This window comes from Dipodomys spectabilis, unplaced genomic scaffold, assembly GCF_019054845.1.
Source record: "Dipodomys spectabilis isolate Male_0828 unplaced genomic scaffold, ASM1905484v1 ptg000511l, whole genome shotgun sequence".
Classification (NCBI taxonomy): Eukaryota; Metazoa; Chordata; class Mammalia; order Rodentia; family Heteromyidae; genus Dipodomys; species Dipodomys spectabilis.
Window position 1 is genome coordinate 1,221,218 of NW_024871188.1, and position 22,738 is coordinate 1,243,955.

At 62.3% G+C, this 22,738-nt stretch overlaps 1 protein-coding gene across 1 annotated transcript in view; it reads right to left on the bottom strand.

Moving 5' to 3' along the window:
* Tle2 (TLE family member 2, transcriptional corepressor) overlaps window positions 1-22,183 on the bottom strand; it is a 39,142-nt gene extending 16,959 nt beyond the window's left edge. Inside the window, 12 exon segments of the mRNA XM_042669910.1 lie at window positions 1,792-1,836; window positions 2,153-2,216; window positions 2,830-2,927; window positions 3,055-3,201; window positions 3,617-3,746; window positions 14,684-15,129; window positions 15,558-15,632; window positions 15,857-15,919; window positions 16,509-16,553; window positions 17,535-17,598; window positions 20,886-20,983; window positions 21,912-22,183. Coding sequence (XP_042525844.1) covers window positions 1,792-1,836; window positions 2,153-2,216; window positions 2,830-2,927; window positions 3,055-3,201; window positions 3,617-3,746; window positions 14,684-15,129; window positions 15,558-15,632; window positions 15,857-15,919; window positions 16,509-16,553; window positions 17,535-17,598; window positions 20,886-20,983; window positions 21,912-21,938 — 1,302 coding nt within the window. The 5' untranslated portion in view covers window positions 21,939-22,183.
* Window positions 22,184-22,738: the final 555 nt, after the last annotated feature.

The window sequence follows — 22,738 nt, forward strand, 5'->3', positions numbered from 1 at the left end:
TGGCTCAAGTGGTAGAGTGCTGGTCTTGGGCAAAAGAAGTTTAGGGACAGTGCTCAGGCCCTAAGTTCAAGCCCCAGGACTGGTCAAAAATAGTAATAATAAAAGGGACGGGGGGGGGGGGGGGGAAGAGGGGAAGAAGAAGGAAGGGAGGGAGAGAGGACAGAGGACAGAGGAGAGAGGGAGGAAAGAAGGGAGGAAATGGAGAGGCTGGTAACTGATGCCCGTAATCCTAACTACTCAGGAAGCTGAGAGTCGAGGATGGCAGTTCAAAGCCAGGCTGAGGAGGAAAGTCTGTGAGACTCTCCAGTTAACCACCAGAAAACTGGAAGTGGCGCTGAGGCTCCACATAATGGAGGGAAGTCTTGTGCAAGAGCCCAGGGACAGAGCCCAGGCCCTGAGTTCAAGCCCCACACCAATCAAAAAAAGGAGGAGGAAGAAGAGGAGAAGGAAGAGGAGGAGGAGGAAGAGGAGGAAGAGGAAGAGGAGGAGGAGGAAGAGGAGGAGGATGAGGAGGAGGAGAAGGAGAAGGAGGAGGAAGAAGAGGAGAAGGATTCCCTACAAAGCCCACACATCCCCTGAAAAGCATGCCAGGCACGGTACTCCAAGTACCCACATTCCTAGCCCACCCTTCTCCACACCCCCCAGGACCCTCAGCATGAGACTCTGCCACTGATTCTAATATTCCAAAGAGAAGAATCTATGAGTCTGATAGGGTCTATCTCAGATTTCTTTGGGTCTATCTCAGAACCCGGGGTGATACTCAGAACCCTAAGCAGAGCCTGGGAACCACCCAGCATTCTAGTCAATCTCAGAGCCCTGAGGATCTCCTTCAGAAAACTAGGAATAACTGGGCACATGCCCATATTCCTAGCTACTTGGAAGGCTGAGATCTGAGGATCATGGTTTAAGCTAGCCAGGGCAGGAAAGTCAGTGAGACTCTCATCTCCAATGAGCCACCAAAAAGCAGGAAGTGGAGCTGTGGCTCATGTGGCAGAGTGCCAGCCTTGAGTGAAAAAGCTAATGAACAGCACCCAGACCCTGAGTTCAAGATCTAGTACTGACATGAAAGAGAGACAGACAGACAGACAGACACAGAGAAAAGAGAGAAAGAGAGAGAGAGGAAACAGAGAGAGAGAAAGCTGGGAAGAACTTCAGAACTGTCCAGTCTTTGAGTCAATCTCTGAGCCTGGGAACAGCCTCAGAAGCTTGCGTTCTGAATCACAGCATCAGACTCAGAGTAGGCCAGTCCCACCAAGACCAATCTCCAAAACTTTCCAAATTGCAAGAAAGCTGGGTGCCAGTGACTCATGCCTGTAATTCTAGCTACTTCAGAGGCTGAGATCTGAGGATTGCAGTTCAAAGACAGCCAGGGTGGGGATGTGTGAGACTCTCCTCTCCAACTAACCACCAAAAAACCACAAGTAGAGCTGTGGCTTGAGTGGTTAGAGTGCTAACCTTGAGCCAAAAAGCCCAGGTCCTGAGTTCAAGCCACAATACCCGCACAAATCAAAACAAAAACAAAATTGCAAGAGAATCTTGGGCCTCCGTCATCCAATTCCCAGTCTCCAGGTTGGAAGGGATCTCTCCAAGACTGCCCACCCACCCCCGTCCTCCGACACCAGTTACTTCCACAGCCTCTGCTGAGCGGCTTCTGTCCTCCAGATTGGCCCAATGGGACCTCGATGGAAATTCCAGATTAAGACGCCCCTCTCTCCCATGCCTTGGATTTGCCTGCTTCCAGAGACCTAGGCTCACCCCATCCGCAGCTCCCCGCGCCCCTCTCCCGGTTACCTGTTTGTGCATCTCAATGTTCAGTCCGTAGGACATCTCGTAGTACTGCGAAGGAAAGGCCATTAGAATGTCCTAAGGACAGGTAGATGCTGAGGGACTGGGGATCCCAACAAGACATAGAACATCCCCCCCAGCTCCAAGGAGTCCCAGAAAGGGAACCCAGCAAGGGGAGTAGAAGCAGACCTTGGTCACACAGCAGGCGTCCCCGGGAGGGGTGGGGCTTGGCCGACAGGGGCTGGGAGCCTGGAATCCCAGCCAGCCCGGCTTCCAGGCAGGAAAAATGAGGCTCAAGGGGGGTGTGGGGGGGGGGGATCCGGGGTGGGGGGGAATCTGAGCAGGGGCAGCGGCTCTCGGGCCTCACCATAACATAGTGCCGCTGCATCTCCGTCTTCTCGCTGGCCAGCTTCTCACATTCCAGCTTCAAGCTTGGGGGGTGGGGGGGAGAGGGTGTAAAACGGGGTGCACAAAGTGACAGTCTGGGGGGGTCTCGTCTTCCCATGGTTCCTTCCCACACCCATCAATGCCCTCCACATTTCCGGGGTTCAAAACGCCCCACACGGAAAGGTCCCCCCCAGAGTCCCCACCTTCCTCCCACTTGGGTCTCCAGCCGGACGCTGGCCCCTGGCCCGAGGCCCCGCCCCGCGCCCAGGCCCCGCCCCGCGCCCAGGCCCCGCCCCGCGCCCAGGCCCCGCCCCGCACCCAGGCCCTGCCCCTGGCCCGAGGCCCCGCCCCGCGCCCCCAGGCCCCGCCCCACACTCCAGGACCCGCCCCGCATTCCAGGCCCCGCCCCGCGCCCAGCCCCGCCCCGCGCCCAGCCCCGCCCCGCCCCTGGCCCGAGGCCCCGCCCCAGGCCCGAGGCCCCGCCCCGCGCCCCAGGCCCCGCCCCGTGCCCAGGCCCCGCCCCTGGCCCGAGGCCACGCCCCGCACCCCAGGCCACGCCCCTGGCCCGAGGCCCCGCCCCGCGCCCCAGGCCACGCCCCTCCCGGGATCCAGGTGCGCCGCTGCCCGGGGCGGGGGCCCCACCCCCGCCGCCCTCACCTGTGGTACTGAGCCTGAAGAAACTGGAATTCCTCCTTGATGCGGTCGCAGATCTCCAAGATCGAGAACTTGAAGGGCTGGCCGGACTGAAGCGGGGTCTGGGGGGGGGGGGGTGCGGGGTGCCAGGGGGGCACACCGGGGTGAGTGCCCCAGGATGCTGGGAGAGAAAAAGTAGGGGGGGTCCCTGCCAATCCCCGGGCAGCCCCCGGGGCCCCCTCTACTCACCGGGTGCCTTCCTTGGGGGTACATCCTGCCGATCCGGGAGCCCCCCCCGCGGGGTGCGGGAGGCTGGAAGTGGGGCGGGGTGGAATTGGAGGGAAGAGCTGCAGACGGGGGGGCTGGAGTCGAGGGGGGCAGAGTGCGGGGAGCGCGCTCGGGTGGGAGGGGGCGGATGGGGCCCGAAGAAAGAGGCGGGCGGGCGCGGGGCCGGAGACCCGGGGAGGGGGTCCCCGCCGTCCCCCCTCCCTCCACCACACTCCCCGCCCGGCGGGGCGAGCGCGCTCGGGTCGCGGGGTCCCCGCTTCCCCGGGCCCGGGAGGCGCAGGCGCGGGGCGCGGCGCGGCGGGGGGCGGCCGGGCCGGGGTTCGGTGCGGGCGGGCGCACGGGCGCGCGCGGGCGGGCGGGCGGCGGACCCCGCGCGGAGCCGCCTCCCTCCGGCGGGCCCGGCCGGGAGCCGCGGGCTGAGCCGCCTTAAGGTGGCGCCGCCGCCCCCGCCCCGCCCCCCGCCCCCCCTCCCCTCGGCTCCACGCACGCACACACCCCCTCCCCCGCACCTCTGCGCCCTGACCACCCGGGAAACTGAGGCTCCCCCACACCGGGCCACTGCCACCTCACACCGGGGGGTCGGGGAGGGGTCAGCCGTGGCTTCCCCCCAGCCGGTGACATTGGGCTGCCGTGGAAGTGTCAGCAGGTAGCCGCTTGGGAAATGCAAGCAGGGCCACCTGTCAGGCCGGCCCGGGGCTTGTGGTCAGTCCCCTCCGTGGGTGAGTGGCCGCCACCACCAGCCACCAGCAGACTGGGCAAGCCTCCTCTGTCAGACTATGGGCAGTGTGTGTGTGTGTGTGTGTGTGTGTGTGTGTGTGTGTGTGTGTGTGTGTAACACCAGGCCAGGGACTCGAACTCAAGTCCTGGGGGCTGCTGTCTCTGAGCTTTTTCACTCAAGGCTGGCGCTCTACCAGTTGAGCCACAGCTCCACTTCGGGCTTTTCTTGCCAGTGGAGTTCAAACTCAGATTTTCCTGCCAGAACTGGCTGGAAACTTCCATCTTCAGATCTGCGATTACGGCCTGGCTGGACCAGGGCCTGGCTTTTGAAGGCCAGCCTGCCACCCACACAGGGGCGTTCTTGTTCCCATCTTGCAAGGAGAAGCCCCAGAGCCAGTCACCAAGTCAATCAGCAAACACCAGGGATGCCTAGGGCTGGGACTGAGCACAGAGGCCCAAAAAAAGCAGGGCAATTTCAGCCACTGTGGTCACAACTGGATGTCAGCAGGTAGGTAAGCCAAAGGGTACAAGGCTCTTAGACACATACACACACCAGTTTCAACACCACTCCTACCACTATCCCACAGGATCCAGGGACAGCTGGGAGATCAGGCTCAGAGGAGAGGAGCCCCAGGCCGACTACAGTTATTTGTGTACTAGAAGAATTGAGGCTGGGAAGGTGGCTCAGTGGTAGAGCACTTGCCTCGCATGCATGAGGCCCTGGGTTCGATTCCTCAGCACCACATAAGCAGAAAAAAAGCCAGAAGTGGCGCTGTGGCTCAAGTGGTAGAGCACTAGCCTTGAGCTGAAGAGCTGAGGGACAGCGCCCAGAGTTCAGACCCCATGACCGACAAAAAGCAAAAACAAAAACATGAAGAATGGAGGGGAGTTGTGGTAGAGATCGCCCAAATGGGGTCCTCATTCCTGTGCAGCCAGGAAAGGGGTCTTCTTTGAGCAGGTTGGAGATGAGCAGCTGTAAGAAGAATCAGAGGAAACAAGATGCTGAGGTTGGTCACTGTGGGTAGGGGTTGGGGGGGAGGAGTATGCTAGAGGATTCAATGGCTCCTTCCTGCCACAGAAATGAAATCTAAAGCTGGGTGCTGGTGGCTCATGCCTATAAATCCCAGCTAGTGAGGAGGCTGAGATCTGAGGATCACAGTTCAAAGCCAGCCCAGGCAGGAAAGTCCATGAGATTCTTCATCTCCAATAAAGTACTCAAAAAAAAGCTGGATGTGGTGCTGTCTTTCGAGCCCTGAGTTCAAATCCTAGGACCAGTACCAATAAAAGTAATTAAGAAGAAATCAAATCTAGGGTTGGAGGTGGAGCTCAGGGCTGGAATGCTTGCATAATACACATGAAGGTCTACGGTCCATTCCCTTGTATTGCAAATAAAATTCAACTGCCTCTCTCTTCCCAAGAGACTCTTTAAAAACATGAACCCTCATTCTTTCTTCCTCTCCATAACACGTACTTTTAGTTCTATGTGTCACAGAGAGATTCCAACCTCAGGGTCTTTCCACATGCTGTTCCCTTTTCCCGGAGGATCTCTCATCCCTTGTTTCTTATTCCCCTCCTGGTCACCCCTTTAAGTAACTCGCACCCTGTACTCTCCGCCTTCTTTTTTCTTTTACTTTCTTTTCTTTTTTGTTGTCATGGGCTTGAACTCTGGGCCTGGGCACTGTCCCTCAGCTCTTCAGCTCAAGGCTAGTGCTCTACCACTTGAGCTACAGCACCATTTCCAGTTTTTTGGTGGTTCATTGGAAATAAGAGTCTCATGGACTTTCCTGCTTGGGCTGGCTTTGAACTGCCATCCTCAGATCTCAGCCTTCTGAGTAGCTGGGGTGACAGGTGTGAGCCATCGGTGCCAGGCTCACCTTATTCTTCTAAAACACTTCATCTTTTTTGGGGGGGAGTCAGTAGTGGGGCTTGAACTCAGGGCCTGGGTGCTGTTTTTGAGTCCCCCCCCCCCCAAGACTAGTGTTCTACCACTTTGAGTAACACTCCACTTGTGGTTTTTAAGTGGTTAATTGGAGTCTCACAGAACTTCCTGGCCAGGCTGGCTTCAAACTGCAATCCTCAGATCTCAGCCTCCTGAGTTTATAGGGGTGCTGGTCCTGGGGCTGGAACTTAGGGCCTGAGCTTCTTTTGCTCAAGGCTAGCACTCTACCACTTGAGCCACAGCGCCACTTCTGGCCTTTTCTGTGTATGTGGCACTGAGGAATCGAACCCAGGGCTTCATGCATGCTAGGCAAGCACTCTACCACTAAGCCACCTTCCCAGCCTAGAGATCTTTTTTTTTAAATGATATTTTAATTATATTTATTCACAGGATGTCTCTGTCCCCTCAGTCCATGCTCTGAAGGGTCTGAACCTGGAGAGCTGACAAGAACCTGGCTTCTTTAGCTAAAACCAGAAGTCCCCAGCCACAGCTCTCTTCTCCAAAAGTTCTGTCACTCTAAGAAACGGGGTTTCCCACTTGAGTCCCCAGTAACAAGTTTGTGGTCCCAGGCCCCTTGGTGTCTGGGAAATCCCCAGTCTACACCATCGCTAGGAACTCCGGTGTCGCTCCTTCTTGGAACACATAATGACACCTCTAAGCAGTTCACCCGTTCTAAACCCCCACTTCTGTGAGTGAGCCTTCTCTTGCCAAAGCCCCTGACCTCAAACTCAGGGCCCATTTCTCAGCCCTCAGCTCCAGGCTCTGCTCAGGTGGACAAATGGACAAGTTTTCCTGACCATCTCTGGGCCTGGTCTCTCTCTCTCTCTCTCTCTCTCTCTCTCTCTCTCTCTCTCACACACACACACCCTTCCTCCCCTGCCTGCCAGGCCACAAATCATTTCATCTCTAGGAGGTGACTTCCCCCTTTAATTTTAGTTTAATCCCTCTTTTAAAACTCTCCCCTGTTTCCCTATTGCCCTGGGGATACATTAGCAACTCAGTTCAGTGTAGTAGAGAGGGGTGGGAGCCCTATTAGGCCCAGCCAGCTTCCTTGCACCCCTAGAAAACCCCACCCCACAGCCCCAGTGGCCTTCACGAGATGATCTAATTCGCTTTCTTTCCCATGGGGATGGGGAGGGCTTTTCTTTGGTGTCTTATCTCTCTCTTCCTGGAATTCCTCCCCCTCCTTTTTAGCTTGGCATTTCAAGGACCAGGTCCAATTCTCCCGGGCTTTCTGGGTTGCTTTCCACCAGCACCCCTGTATGCAAATACTTCTAGATCTACCTTCTGTTGTAGGATGTGGAGAGCTGGGCCCAGGCCAGAAAGGGGTTTCCAGAATGGCTAGGGGAAGGAAGGACACCCTAAGAACAGATCTCCCAGGTCAAAAGGAGAAAAGCCAGGGCTGTGGGAATCCCCTGAGGAGGCTTCCTGGAAGAGGGGGTCTTTTCCCAGCCAGAGAATCTGGGAAGCTACACACACACACACACACACACACACACACACACACACACACACACACAAACCCTGGCTCAGGGGTTTCACTAGTAGAGCTGCCTGGGAGAAGGTGGCACACTGTCATACTCTCAACTACAGCACCCCCAACAGTGAGCTGGGATCTGGGGGAGGGGTGGGATGCAGCTGAGATGTTGGGGAATCCCCAGCCTCACACTCACACACACACACTCCTTGACTGGATTGCTGGGAGGCTCAGTTTCCCCATTTGCAAAATGGGGGAAGGGGTTTGAAAAAAAAAAATGAAAGAGGTTGAGCTCCTTCCAATCTCTCCTCCCAACTCTACAGAAAAGGCTCAGCCTCTGGTTTCTGGCTGAGTTTTTATGATGTGCGTGTGGGTTAAAAAAAAAAAAAAAAAGGAAAGAAAAAAAAAAAGGAAAGGAAAAGCCGAGAAGCAGCGCTGGGACTCGGGATTGCTCAGACCACCTTAAATCAGCCTCGCCGCCCCTGCTACTGTGGAAATTCCTTTCTCGGCGGTGGTTGGCTGGGGGCGCCAGCCAATCAGCTCGCCGAGCTCCCACGTGAGTCCGTGATGTCAGAACGGCAACCGGCCAATAGAGAACAAGATACCGGCAACCAATGGCGTGAGGCCGTGGGCTCGGCTGAGCCAATCGCAAGGCGGCTCGGCGTTCCTGGCGCGGGGGTGGGGGTGGGAGGCAAGAGCCGCTCCGCCCCCCGCCCCGGGAGACTCAGGGACCCTCGTGGACACCCCGGCCTGGGTGGACAGGCCAGGCGGGGCGGGGGCTCGGCTCACCCGTTATCCACCACCTGGGGGAAGCCAGCCCTCCTCTCAGCCTGCCAGGTCACCCCTCAAAAACAAGAGTCCCCTGCTCCACCTGCTCCCTGCTCACAGCCCGGCTAGCCTTGGTGGGGGGGGCGGGGGGTCGCCCTATTTTACAGATAGGTAAACGGAGGCAGGAGCCACGAAGTCTCCTGCAGGCCTCAGGGAAGAGCTTGAGATTCCCCCCACCCCCAGTCCCGGGGGTCCTAGACACGGGGTCGGGCGAGGGAGGAGTCCAAGGAGATGGGAGGAGATGAGGGAGAGGGCCGAGGCGGGGGGTGGGTGGGGGTGGGGGTGAAATAATGCTAGAAGGGGGTGCCTCAGTTTCCCCAGCGCGTAGGGCCGAGGGAGACCGGAACTGAGCGTCTGCTCCGAACAGGACTACAAGTCCCAGCAGGCTCTGCGCGGGCGTGCGCCTGCGCGCGCGCGCGGCCTCGGGGCGGGCTGTCAATCAAAGTAACGTGGGGTCCCCGCCGCCCGCGCCCGCCCGCCCGCCGCCCGCACCCCGCCCGCCCGCGCGGCCCTGCTGCCAGCTCCCGCTCCCTCCCCGCCGGCTCCGGGCCCGGCGCGGTATAATTACAGCCCATTGATCCGACCCGGGCCGGGAAAGCGGCTCCCTCGGGGGAGGCCAAGCCTTTGGCTTCCGACACCGCCAACCCCGGCCTCCCGCGCCCCCCGCCGAGCTGCGGGGCCGCAGCCAGCCCCCCCCCCCCCGGGGCTCACGGTGACCCTGGGCCTCGGCCCCCCCCCGGGGCTCACGGTGACCCTGGGCCTCGGGGCCCCCCCCCGGGGCTCACAGGCCCCCCCACCGGGGCTCACGGTGACCCTGGGCCTCGGCCCCCCCCCCCCCCGGGGCTCACGGTGACCCTGGGCCTCGGCCCCCCCCCCCCCGGGGCTCACGGTGACCCTGGGCCTCGGCCCCCCCCCCCCCCGGGGCTCACGGTGACCCTGGGCCTCGGCCCCCCCCCCCCGGGGCTCACGGTGACCCTGGGCCTCGGCCCCCCCCCCAGGGCTCACAGGCCCCCCCCCCCCCGGGGCTCACGGTGACCCTGGGCCTCGGCCCCCCCCCCGGGGCTCACGGCGACCCTGGGCCTCGGCCCCCCCCCCCCCCCGGGGCTCACGGCGACCCTGGGCCTCGGCCCTCCCCCCCGGGGCTCACAGGCCCCCCCACCGGGGCTCACGGTGACCCTGGGCCTCGGCCCTCCCCCTCCACCCCCAAGCTGGACACCTGAGCCTCAGTTTACCCTCTGTACAGGATGAGGATGGTGGGTTCAGTACTCCTGGCCGGTGCATCCGGCCCCAGCCGTCCAAGGCCCAGGGGTCTGGGCCAAGAGGGACCCCAAATCTGGGAGTGGGGGGGGAGAATGAACCTCCTGAGGTCATGCCCTGGGGGGGGACCTGGAGGCGAGCTGAAGCAAGGGTGACAGCCCTGCTTGGGAAGCCACACGTTAACATCCTCTAGATGTTGGGCCCCCTCCCTGGGTGTTTCAGCTGGGGTTCTACAGAGCGCATAGGAGTTGCCTTGTCTGTTGTGAGTCAAGCAAGATGTACATCATCCTCAGGAGAGGAAGACAGGGCGTAAGTCCTGGTTTGACAAGGGGAGTAGTGAACTGACCCCCTTGATTTGGCTTGGGGGGGGGTGTCTCTGAGCATTCTTGGGCTGGGAATGGCAGGAGAGGGCAGGATTTGGACACATGAATGGCCAAGCCTCTCTTGACTTTGGTCCTAAATCCACAGGTGTGGGAACCCACAGCCACTAACTGAGGGGAGTCCTGAGTATTGTCGGGGTACCAGTGTCGAGTTGGACAGAAACAGGGCACCTGGGCAGAGAGAAAGGGCTTCCCCGTGGGCCCAGGGACCAGATGCCAAGCATGCTCACACAGCTGGGTCTCCTCACCTGGAAAACAGGCCTGGCACTAGAATTCTCGCCCAAATCAGGGCCCAGAAAAGACGCTCACAGCCATTCCTGCTAACCGATCAATAGCGGGGAGCCCCTTGAGTCTCCCTCTGACCTCTCTGGGCCTCAGACGGGGGTCCTAGACTGCTGGGATTACAGGTGTGCGCAGACACACCTCGGCTCTTCCCACATCTTTGCTCATCCACTAAAATGATGTGAACCAGATCCCATTCTTCTCCTGCTCAGTGACATCCCAGAACACTCTACTGTCTAGCCTTGGTCTAGGTCTAACCCCAGGGCCTTTGCACACATGCTAATCCCTCTGCGCAGACTTTTTTGGTTGTTTGGTGTGTGTGTGTGTGTGTGTGTGTGTGTGTGTGACTAGAATTAGGGTCTCACTCTCTCACTGGCGTTTTCACTCAAAGTTGCTGTCTTACCACTTGAGCCACAGCTCCACTTCCTGCCTTTTTAGTGGTTAATTGGAGGCAAGACTCTCCCAGTCTGTTCTGCCCGGGCTGGCTTTGAACCATAATCCTCAGACCTCAGCCTCCTGAGTAGCTTAGAATGACTGCTGCGAGCTGGTGTTTGCTATATTAATTTTTCTTGTTTCTCTCTCCAAAGGTCAATGGGTTGAAGGGAAAAGGGGGGGAGGTCCCTGGTACCTAACTCTAGCCTGACACACAGCAGCCTGATAATAAAATATTGAGCCTTTGCCCCCCCACCTCCTGCAGGTAGGTCCAGTAGCTAGGCAAATCTTTTCCAGGCCCAGAGACACCTAGCGAGCTGCCTGGGGTCACACAGCAAAGTCCTGGGGGTGGTGGCTTTGTGGCTGTGGTTCAAAAGCCGCTCTGGCCACATCCCAGGCCCAGTGCCAAGTCACCCACCCACTTCTCCCAAGCCACAGCTGGGGAGCCGGCCATTCCCCACGAGGATGCCCGCCCACTGAGTTACCCAACAGGCCCAGGCAGGACAGAGGAGAGGAGCCGAGCTGGATGCTGGGCGGGGAGGAGGGAGGAGGGAATGGGGGGTGATGGGTACTGAGGGGGCGGAGGCACAGGGCAGAGAGGAGATGGGAGAGGCTGGAAGGAGGAGGAGGAGGAGGCAATGGGCCAAGTTCAAGGGCACAATCTGGCCTGGCAGCCAGCCAGCAAACGTGGCCCAGGGAGGCCTAGGGGTGGGAGGGGAGGGGAGGGAGGAGCAGGGGAGGGGGGAGCCGACAGACCGGGGAGAAACAGCCCTTCAATGAAGGGCGGAGGGAGGAGAGAGAAGGGAAAGGCCGGGTCTATAAGAGAGCGCGAGCTGCCCTGCCAGCCAGTCAATAGTCAGGCACTGTGTGTGCGTGCGTGTGTGCGTGTGCGTGTGCCAGTCCTGGGGCTTGAACTCTGGCCTGGGCGCTGTCCCTCAGCTCTTCAGCTCAAGGCGAGCGCTCTACCACTTGAGCCACAGCGCCATTTCCAGTTTTCTGGTGGTTCGTTGGAGATCAGAGTCTCACGGACTTTCCTTCCCGGGCTGGCTTTGAACCGCGATCCTCAGCTCTCAGCCTCCTGAGTGGCTAGGATCGACAGGCGTGAGCCACGGGGGAGCTCAAAGCAATGAATGTTTGACTGTTTGGTGCAGAAAGAGGCACCATGGGAGAGATAAAAGACTGCAGGATGGGCTGGCGGGGAGGAGCGCGGGCTGCAGGAACAGTGTGTTCCAGCCAGAAGGCCTGGTCCACACCGGGTCACGGGTCACAGTCAGGAACAAAGACGCCAAGAGAAAGGCAGGGCAGGGCGCCCCATCCTCACCCCTGTTTGGCTGGCTTGCCAGACCCTGGTGGGTCCCCCTGACCTTCAAGTCCTCCCTCTTCCGTCCATCACTGGGTACACAAGCTCCTCCTGTTCTTGTACACCGACTGGTCTTATCTTCATTGGATCCCGACGGCGACCGACGGTGAGGCTGTGTGACCTTTCACAAGTTGTGTGGCATCTCTGAGCTTCCGCTCATAATGTCATAATAAATCATTACTAATCACAGCGGGGCCCAAGCGGCCATGCCCAGCCAACGGCGGCCGGCTGGCTATTCTTCTTTCTCGAGATTGGCCTGGACGCCCCAGTTTGTCTAGGAGGCCACAGGAGGACAGCAGCCCCTGAGCAGAGGGTGGCCCCCCAGCTGAGGCTGTGCTGCCCACGTGGGGAGGGAAGGGCTGTGGGCCTGGACGCCCTGAGGCAGCCCCTGAGGGTGTGGGGTGAGCGGCCTGGGGCGGGAGCTGGGGCGGGGTCCAGGGAGTGGGCAGGGTCGGAGGAGGCGTGGGCGGGGCCCCGATGTGCCCTCCCCTCTGCCAGTCCCGGTGGGACCCAGGGAAGGGGGCAGTTGCCCCTCCCCCCCAGCCCAGCTCCCCTCTATCCCCCTCCCAGCTCTTCCTCCAGCCCTCCCCCTCCCAGGCCTTTCCCCTCCCCCCTCCCAGACCATCCCCCCCAGCCCTTCCCCTCCCAGCCCTCCCCTCTCCCAGGTCTCCCCCTCAGCCCTCCCCCCTCCCAGGCCTCCCCCTTCCCCTCTCCCAGGCCCCTACCCTCCCCCTCCCAGATCTCCTTCCCCCTCCCCCCTCCCAGGCCTTCCCCCTCCTCCCTGCCCTCCCCTCCCCTCCTCCCACCGCCTCATTAGGCTGCACCACGGGGCTCATTAGCGCATCAATTAGCCGCTGTCCCTGCAGGGACTGCTGGGCTGGGGGGGAGGGCAGAGGGGGGCAGGAGGGGCAGGAGGGGCAGGGGGGAAGGGGCAGGGGTCTGCAGGGGTCAGAGCCCCACAGAGGGGCGTCCTTGGTGCCCTCCCCACGCCCCGCCATGACGCACGCGTGCAAAGCAGAGCCAGGATTCGAACCCAGGCTGGCCAGGGAGGCGCTGGGCAGGTCTCGGCCCAGCGGGGCTGTGCAGGGGCCAGGGCGCACACTGTCACCCCAGCTCCATGCGCAGGGGCTGAGGTCTGAGGATCACGGCTGGAAGCCAGCCTGGGCAGGGAAGCCCTGTGACTCTCATCTCCATTGAACCACCAAAAAGCCAAAGTGGCGCCGCGGTTCAAGTGGTGGAGCGTCAGCCTTGAGGGGAAAATCCGAGGGACTGCGCCCAGGCCAAGGGCTCAGACTGGACGGGACAAAAGATGGATGAGCAATTTGCAGAGCATGTGGATTATTAGAACATGAGCAGCTTCTTCCTGATGGAATCAGCTGGTCATGATGACAGCTGGTCAGAGCCGGACCCTGACCCGCAGGGCCAGGCCACACGGCCATCTTGACCTGTGCTGGGGATGGGACCCAGGGCCTCACACACAGCGGCTCAGCTGCTGCTTATTTTGGTTGGCCTTGAACTCTGGGCCTGGGCGCTGTCCCTCAGCTCTTCAGCTCAAGGTGAGCGCTCTACCACTTGAGCTACAGCGCCACTTCCAGTTTTCCGGTGGTTCATTGGGCTTCCCATGCGGTTCATGCGTTTGGGCTGCGGTGGGGGGGGGCGCATGCCCCCCAGGTCTCAGTCCAGTCTGATGCTCAACCACCATGGCAGGGGCTTCTAGGCCCTGCACCCCTTGCCTGTTTCCCGGATGGGCAGCCTCAGGTCCAGTGGCCCAGGCCCTGGAGGCAGAGGTGTTCCCACAGGGGTGTTCTGGGGCTCCCTCCAGGGTGGGCCGCTGGAATGAATCGAAGGGAGGCTGTGCCCTTAGGAGAAACAGATGCAGGAGTTGTCTCTAAAAATGATCACAGAGCCAGGTGTGGCTGCGCACATCTGTAATCCCAGCACCGGGGAGGCTGCTGCATGTGTCAGCCTGGGCTGTTTTTGGAGGCCAGGTCTGGAGGCCGGGTCTCTTACACACATTGGTAATCCTTGTGACTCAGGAGGCTGAGATCTGGAGGACTGAGGTTGGAAGCCAGTGTGGACAGGACAGTTCTGAAGACTCCATCATCTCCAGCTAATTAACCAGCAAATAACAAAAAGCCAGGAACTGGTGGCTCACGCCCGAAATCTTTAGCTACTACGCAGGAGGATCGCGGTTCAAAGCCAGCCCGGGTAGGAGAGACCGTGAGACTCCTATCTCCAATAAACCACCAGAAAACCAGAAGTGGCGCTGTGGCTGAAGTGGTAGAACGCTTGCCTTGAGCTGAAGAGCTGAGGGACAGCGCCCAGGCCCAGAGTTCAGGCCCCACGACCCACCAAAAAAAGGCAAGAAAAAGTCTGGCTGAACTTGGTGCTGTGTGACCGACCCCGTCTCCAGAGCACCTTCTCTGGGTGAGGTATCAAAGGCAAAGGAGACAACACGCTGAAGCCTGGGGGGGGCGGTGCTGTGTCCTGGAGGATGCCGGGCAGCGGGAGCCCCCCACCCTGGGAAGGGGGGTCCCCTCAACAGACGCACACAGAGGCCAACCTTCGGGATGTTTATTTGCAAGGCACAGCGAAGCCCGCCGTCAGTACAGACTTTCACGTGGCAGCGATGAGACGCACAACTCCAGGACAGGTACGGGGGAGACTGGGGGGCTTGTGGGGTTCACTTCAAAAGAAAACAAGACAGCGTGTCCGGGCGAGGCCGGCTGGTGGCGGGGCGGGGTGGCGAGTGCGGGACACGGAGAAGAGAAAAACCACCAACGAAACCAAGACCTTCAGAACCCTCATTTTATTGGGGAGGGGGCAGGGGCGCGGGGCTGGGCGGCCCCCCATCCCTTTTGTTTTGGGGGGGCAGGGGGAGGGGCGCTGCGTCAGAAGCTGGCAGAGGGGGGGGGTGCGGGGGGGGGGGGTCGGGGGGGGGCAGCTCCGCGGCTTCCATGCAGGGCCTGGGGTGGGGCGCCCTGGGGCGACCCCCACGGTGCCGGCGGTGGGAGTGTGGGCTGCGGGGTGCCGGGTCCCTGGACCCCACCTCTGCCCCTGGGCTTCGCCTCCCCAGCCGAGTGGGGGGGGGCCTCCTCGGTGCCCCCGCGGGCGTCCCGGCGCCCCCCGCGCCCCGCCCCGCTAGTCGGACTTGTCGCCGTCGTCGTCGGGTGTGCGCGTCGCCGTCGTGGCCGTTCTTGTCCTCCTTGGACAGGTGCGCCTGCGAGCCCAGCGCCGACAGCGACAGCAGCCCCGAGCCCGCGCCCACGGCCGGCAGCGCCGGCGGCTGCAGCCCCACGGGCAGCGGCGCCAGCGGCAGCGCCAGCGCCTGCAGCTGCGAGAGCTGGTGCGCCTGCAGCTGCTGCTGCTCGGAGGCGGGGGGGGGGGGGGGGGTCAGCGGCCGCCAGAGCCCCGCGGGCACCCCCCCCGCCAGAGCCCCCGCGGGCACCCCCCCCCGCCAGAGCCCCCGCGGGCACCCCCCCCGCCAGAGCCCCCGCGGGCACCCCCCCCCCGCCAGAGCCCCCGCCAGAGCCCCCGCCAGAGCCCCCGCCAGAGCCCCCGCCAGAGCCCCCGCGGGCACCCCCCCCCCCGCCAGAGCCCCCGCCAGAGCCCCCGCCAGAGCCCCCGCGGGCACCCCCGCCAGAGCCCCCCACGGGCACCCCCCCCCCCCCGCCAGAGCCCCCGCCAGAGCCCCCCCCGCCAGAGCCCCCGCCGGCACCCCCCCCCCCCCGCCAGAGCCCCCGCCGGCACCCCCCCCCCCCCCCCCCCCCCCCCCCGCCGCCCGGCACCTACTCGGATAATGGAGTTCAGCTCCGGCGCGGTGACCTGCTTGGCCCTCTCGATGGCTCCCAGAACCTGCTGCTGGTGCTGGCGTGCGGAAAGGAGGGGAAGAAAGGAAAGGGGACCCTGTGGGGCGCCCCCACACCCGCCCGGCGGGCAGGGGCGCCCATCCACGCTTGGCACAGTCCTCTCTGAACGGCTACCTTCCCGGGAGCCACCCATCTCCCTTTATTGCCTTGGCTACCAGGAAGCTCCCTCTCAAAGGAAAGGCCAAGTGGGAGGGGCGGGGCTGGCGCAGGCGCGCTGCTCACCTCCTGAGACAGGTAGGGGAGGACCTGGGCGCAGATGCCGTTCAGCCGCTTCACGATCTCGGCCTGGAACACAGAGGCAAGGGGGTCGCAGGGGCACGGGGGTCGCAGGGGCACGGGGGTCGCAGGGGCACGGGGGTCGCAGGGGCACGGGGGTCGCAGAGGCACGGGGGTCGCAGGGGCACGGGGTCGCAGGGGCACGGGGGTCGCAGGGAGCAGAGGGGGGGGTCAGGAGCACCGTCCCGTGGTGGGCACGGCCTGGCCAGGGCGGAGGGCAGACTCAAGGCCACAGGGCAGAGGAGGGCACGGCCACACTTCTAACATCCTCCCCTCCCCCACGACCAGGAAACTAAGGCGGGAGCGGGGAGTCCCGGTGAAGGCCTCCCCTCCCCCGCAGGGAGAGCCCCCTCTCCCCAGCACGAGGAAGCCTGGGGGGAAGAGGCCTGCGAGCCAGAGTGGAGGTGCAGCCCCGCACGGGGCGGGCGGACGGGAGCATCCCAGCTCCAGCCGCACAGCCGCAGGGCCACAGCGCTGCACCAGATAGGAGAGGAGGGGTGCGGGGCTGGGACCAACTGAGGGGCTGACAGTTGGCTACAGGGGTCCTCCGCACCTGGGGAGAGGGACAGGAAGAGGAGGGACAGGGAACAGGGCTCACCTGTTTGTGCATCTCGATGTTCAAGCCATAGGACATCTCGTAGTACTGTGTTGGGGAGACAGAGACGGGGTGAGGGGGTGGGGGGAGACTCCCTGGGCGTCCAGTATGGGTAGAAACGGGGCTGCGGCTCCTCATCTGCTACCCATGTCCTGCGCTGCTGCTGCGCCCACTCCACTGGGCTCAAGACCGGAGTCAAGCCCCAGCCCCAGCTGGTCCAGCCCTCCAGTCCTGCTCAGAAGCCTTTCCTGCCGTCACCTTCCTTCCCAGCTCTATGTAGGTGGTTTCTTCAGGCTCCACCCAAGCAGGCTCCTACTCAAACTTCAAAACCTCAGCTGGGTGCCTAACAAAACCTTAAGACAGTACCCCCCTCATCCCGGGGTCCAAGATCTCTTCCAGGCCCATTGCTACGGGCTGGGTGGGTCAGGGGCAGACCGCTGGCAGGGGTGAGGGGAAAGAAGGACTGTTTGCAGGATTGCAAACAGGTGATCAGAACACAGCGTCCAGCTGGGTGGCCCAGGCCTGTCAGCCTCGCTACACAGGAGGCTGAGATCTGAGGATCACTGCTTTCAAGCCAGCCGGGACGGGAAAGCCTGTGAGACTCTCATCTCCAGTGAACCACCAGAAAACCGGAAGTGACCCTGTGGCTCAGAGTGGTAGAGCGCTAGCCTTGAGAGAAAGCTCAGGGGCGGTGGCCAGGCCCAGAGTTCAAGCCCCATTGACTGACATCAACAAAAACACAGAGGCCAGACCCTGGGGCTGGAGGAGGCCCAAGGGAGGCCCAGCGTGGCCTGGCAAGCAGGGCTAAGCTGCACTCAGGCCCAGAAGCAGCCCACGGCTCCCTCCCCTCCCCTCCCCTCCCCGTTCCTGGCTGTGACATCCCAGCCCCTGCTCCCGCCCCCCAGTGGCTCACAGCGGGCAGCCGGCTGTTCGCTTTGGTACCTCAACCACCTCGGCCTGGGTGTGGGCAGCTGGGCCAAGTGGCGGTGGTGGCCGGGGTCCCCCCCCCCAGGCCCCCCAGGGTCTCACCATGACATAGTGTCGCTGCATCTCCGACTTCTCGCTGGCCAGCTTGTCACATTCTAGCTTCAGGCTGGGGAAGGCCGAGGGGAAGACACAGATCAGCCAGCAGGTTGGGGTTTCCCGCTCCCCACAAGCCAAGGCAAGTCATCCCCCCCCCCCCCCCCCCCGCCTTAGGGAGCCAAGATGGACACAAGATATATCTTGTGTTTGAGGTATGGAGGTTTGAACTCAGGGCCCCTTGCACGTGCTGGGTTAATCCTTGCTCATGAATGGTGCTCTACCACCTGAGCCATGCCTCCAGCGTGACTTTTTGCCCCCTTCCTTCTTGTGCCAGTACTGGGGCTTGGACTCAAGGTCTCCCACGCTCATTTAGCCTTTTCACTTAAGGCTGGCATTTGACTACTTGAGCCAACGGCTCCACTTCTGGCTTTGCACTGGTTCATTGGCGCTAAGTCAAGGACTATCCTGCTCAGGCTTGGCTTTGAACCGAGATCCTCAGATCCCAGCCTCCTGAGTAGCTGAGGTTATGGGTGTGAGACCTGGCACGGAACGAGCCACATTAATGGGAGCACACACCATGTAACTGGGCAGGTTTCCTCACTGTATTACGGGGTATGAAACATGATGATGATGATGAAGAACCCAAGCCAGGCGCCAGTGGCTCACGCCTGTCATCCTGGCTACTCAGGAGGCTGAGATCTGAGGATCGCGGTTCAAAGCCAGCCCGGGCAGGAAAGTCCATGAGACTCCTATCTCAAATTAATCAGCAAAAAGCCAGAAGTGATACTGTGGCCTAAAGTGGCAGAGTTCAACCTTGACCAAAAGCTCAGGGACAGCGCCCAGGCCCTGAGTTCAAGCCCCACAACTGACAAAAGAAAAAAGAAAAGAAGAAAAGCCCACACGCTTGGAGATCATTTGGAGAAAGCAAGAAAGTTGGTTAACAGAAGTTCTGGTAGGGCTGGGAAGGTGGCGCAGTGGTAGAGCGCTTGCCTCGCACGCATGAGGCCCTGGGTTCAATTCCTCAGCACCACATAAGCAGAAAAAAAGCCGGAAGTGGCGCTGTGGCTCAAGTGGTAGAGCGCTCGCCTTGAGCTGAAAAGCTGAGGGACAGTGCCCAGGCCCAGAGTTCAGGCCCCACAACCGACAAAAAAAAAAAAAAAGAAAAAAAAGTTCTGGTAGGCAGTACAGGCGCTCTCCCAACCGCCAAGGACGTCAGCAGAGAGAGAGAGAGAGGGCTCACATGCTCATTCCCTGGTGACGCAATAGACGTTCAGAGAGGGCAAGTAGGTGACTCAAGGTCACACAGCCCGGAAACAACCTCAGTGCTCAGACACAAATAGAAACAGCAGCTCGGGTCTGTGAGGTTCACCTCTGGGCTGGACTCCCTAAGGAGTCCTGGCTCCACTGGGTTTCGGAAAAGGGAGGCTTGATTTCTCTAGTGGAGGAGTTTAAAACTGGGGAGAGGCACCCTCCCCCCCTCTAGGGACTCTTCCATAACAATCTTCCTTCACTAACTGCAGGAAACCCCATGACCCTGTCCTCTCCAGGGTTCAAAGCTCCAGCCTGCTTTTTCCGGGCTGTGTGTCCCTCACCAGATCCTCTCCACCTCTCTGTGCGACTCCACACCTCAGAAGCCTGTCCGTTCACTCTCCCACAGGGCAGGGAGCTAGAGTTGGGGTGATTTTTTCCATCTACTATCATTAAATTTGGTTTTGGTTTTGAAGCCAGGCACCAGTGGCTCCCACCTGTCATCCCAGCTACTCAGAAGACTGAGATCTGAGGATCTCAGTTCAAAGCCAGCCCAAGCAGGAGAGCTGGAAGTGATGCTGTGGCTCAAGTAGTAGCCACTTGCCTTGAGCATAAAAAAAGCTCAGAGACAGTGCCCAGGACCTGAGTTCAAGACCCAGGGCTGACATATCTGCTCCAAAAAAACTAAACAACAACAATAAAAAACCCTCACCGTGAGTGCTTACTGAGTTTGTAACGTGTGTGCATGCGTGTGTACCAAGTTTCACTACTAGGACGGGAAGAGCAACAACAAAAAAGACGATTTCACTTCCATGTTGTGGAATTCGGGTCTTACTTTAACAATACCCTGGCTGCCCTGGCCCTGTCAAGACCTCTCTTGTGTTCCCCTGAATCTTTGGGACCCCCTTTTTTCACTCAGTGGGAAGCTCCCAAAGGGAGAGATGCCAAGGCTCAGAGATCAGAGAGGTGATTTGTTCCCGGAGGTCACACAGCAGCGTGTGGTCAGTGAAGCCAGAACAGGACAACCATGGGGCTTAGCAGGAAGTGGGCAAGGAGCCAGGGGCCTGCCAGGACAAAGCCTAGAAGCTTCCACAGCAGGGGGTGGGAATCAGGGTCCAGGGGCCTCATTTATCAGTCTCTTGAGTTTCTACATCTTTAAAATAGTCTCAAAAAAAAAAAAAAAAAGAGCCAGGCAGCAGGTGGCTCCCGCCTGTCATCCCAGCTACTCAGGAGGCTGAGATAGGAGGATAGGATTGTAGTTCAAAGCCAGCCCGGGCAGGAAAGTCCCTGTGAGACTGATCTCCAACGAACCCCCAAAGAGCCAAGAAGTGGCTACCGCTTTCTACCACGGTGGCTCAGTGGTAGAGCACCAGCCTTGAACATACATTAAAAAAAAAGTTCAGGGCCAGCTAAGGCCCTGAATTCAAGTCCCCTGAACAAAACAATTGATAAAACAAGTAAATCCCCCAAAGGAAGTGTTAGGAAACTAAAGCACATTCTTAGTACTTGAAAACACCCCCATAGGATGTGGATGCCCTTTCTCCTTGGGGAAACCCCCTTCCCCCACACCCTGGACTTGCATTCCGAAACGGGGGGGGGGGGGGGGGAGACGACCCTGGGGGGGGGGCCCAGGCTCTGGTCTGGTCCTGCTGTGCATCCACAGGAATTCCCTAACCTCTCGGGGATCAGGGACAATTTTCCTTCCAGCACCCAGAGGGTCTGTAACCCTTCCCCCCACACTGGGCAAACAGGGAAGCAGGGTTTGTCACCTTTGGGGGCCCCGGCCCTTGTTCTATTTGTGTAACATCTTGCCTTTTTTTGCAAGGTGGCCTGCTGGTGACCCTCCGACCTACGGGCCCCTTTTCGGTATGAGCTGCCGCTCTTTGCTGCGTGAGATGAGGGGGTCTCTCCAGGTTTTTGCCCAGGGCTGGCCTCCAGCCTGGGGGTCCCTGCCTCCTCGTGGCTGGGATTACAGCTGTGAGCGCCGGCGCCCGGCCCTCCACTCTGTCTACCTTTTTACCTGCTTCCAGAAGGTGCACGTGGGGTCCGGATCTTTTGCAAGGCCTTGTGTGGAGGGGAGCCCCGGCCCTGCGCCCGGCCCCGGCTCACCTGTGGTACTGGGCCTGCAGCAGCTGGAACTCGTCCTTGATGCGGTCGCAGGAGTCGGAGGTGGTGAACTTGAGCTGCTGGGGGAGGTGCGAGGAGCCCTGTGGCGGGAGGGGGGGGGGGGTCAGCGGGCCCCCTCCCCCCCGCCGGGCGCCCCTCCCCGCGCCCCACTTCCTGGGCCGCTGTTTACCGCCCGGGGCGCCCCGCCCGCCTCCGCCCTCCCACCGCGCCCTGCCGGGGCCTCCGGGGCTGGGGTGCGAAGTAGGCCGCGCTGGGGGGGGCCCTTAGCCAGCCCCCCCACCCTCCGTGGGCCCTGGCGAACCCCTTGGTGGCAAGCGCCTTGCTCAGCACCCCAAACCTTCCGGGGTGCGGGGAGGGAGTCCGACTCCGGGTCGGGCTCGCGGGGGGCCCTCGGATCGCCCCCACACACACTCCAGCGCCCCCAGTCCTGCTCCGCCCCAGCAAGGCCTGGCGGGGTCCCGGGGCGCCCAGGCCCGAGGCCGGGCGGCGCGCGGCGAGGCCCGGGGCCGGGGGGGGGGCCTGGAGCCGGATGAGGAACCGGCCGGGGGTTCGGGGGGCGGAGGGGGGTCTCGGGGCACGGCCGAGAACTGGAAACGCGGGGCCCGGAGTGAGGGTGTGCGGCCCGGGATCGGGGTGCGTGGCTGGCGGGGGCGCAGGCCGGGCCGGGGCGCAGGCCGGGGGTGGGGGGCAGGCCGGATTCGGGGCGCAGGGCCGGATTCGGGGCGCAGGCCGGGCCGGGGCGCAGGGCCGGATTCGGGGCGCAGGCCGGGCCGGGGCGCAGGCCGGGCCGGGGCGCAGACCGGGGGTGGGAGGCAGGCCGGATTCGGGGCGCAGGCCGGGCCGGGGCGCAGGGCCAGATTCGGGGCGCAGGCCGGATTCGGGGCGCGGGGCCGGATGCGGGGCCGGGCCGGGGCGCAGGCCGGATTCGGGGCGCAGGGCCGGATTCGGGGCGCAGGCCGGGCCGGGGCGCAGGCCGGGGGTGGGGGGCAGGCCCGGGGCCCCGCTTACCGAATGCCTGCTTTGTGGAAACATCATGTCAGTCGCGGCGGGGGGCGCGGGCTGCGCCCCGACTGCGCGCCCCGACTCGGGCTGTTCGGGGCGCCGGGCGGCCGCGCCTTTGTCCCGGCGCCGATCGGCAGCTCCGGGGGCCGCTCGCTGCGCCCCCTCCCGCGCCCGGCCCCGGCGCGCCCCGCGCCCCGCCCGCCGCCCGCCCGCCCGCTCCTATTGTCTAATGGCGGCGACGCCGGCGGAGGCCGCGGCTCGGCTGCTGCGGACGCTCGGGCTCCACCTGCCGCCGCCGCCGCGCCGCCGCCGCCGCCGCTGCCGCTGCTGCGCGCGCGCGCGCCGCCGAGGGGGGCGGGGGAACGCGCGTGCGCGCCGCCGGGGAGAGACCGCGCGTGCGCGCCGCCGGGGAGAGACCGCGCGTGCGCGCCGCCGCCGGGGTGAGGGGGGAACGCGCGTGCGCGCCGCCGCCGGGGTGAGGGGGGAACGCGCGTGCGCGCCGCCGAGGGGGAACGCGCGTGCGCGCCGGGCGCCGCTCCCCCCCCCACGCCGCCCGCCTGTGCTGTGACCTTGGCGTGCGCCCCGCCCCCCGACGGGGGGGAGGGGGGGAGTGACCCCGGCCCCGCCCCCCGCGGGGCGCCCCACCTGCACCCTCACATCCATCCAGCCCCCGACCAGGCCTGGTGTGGAGCCGGGACCCGAGCCAAGCCCCAGGCAGGCCGGGCCTTGGAGGAAAGCCAGGCCCCCCAGCTGCTCAGGAGGCCGAGATCGGAGGATCGCAGTTCGAAGCCAGCCCCGGGAAGGAAAGTCCTTGAGACTCTTTTTTTATCTCC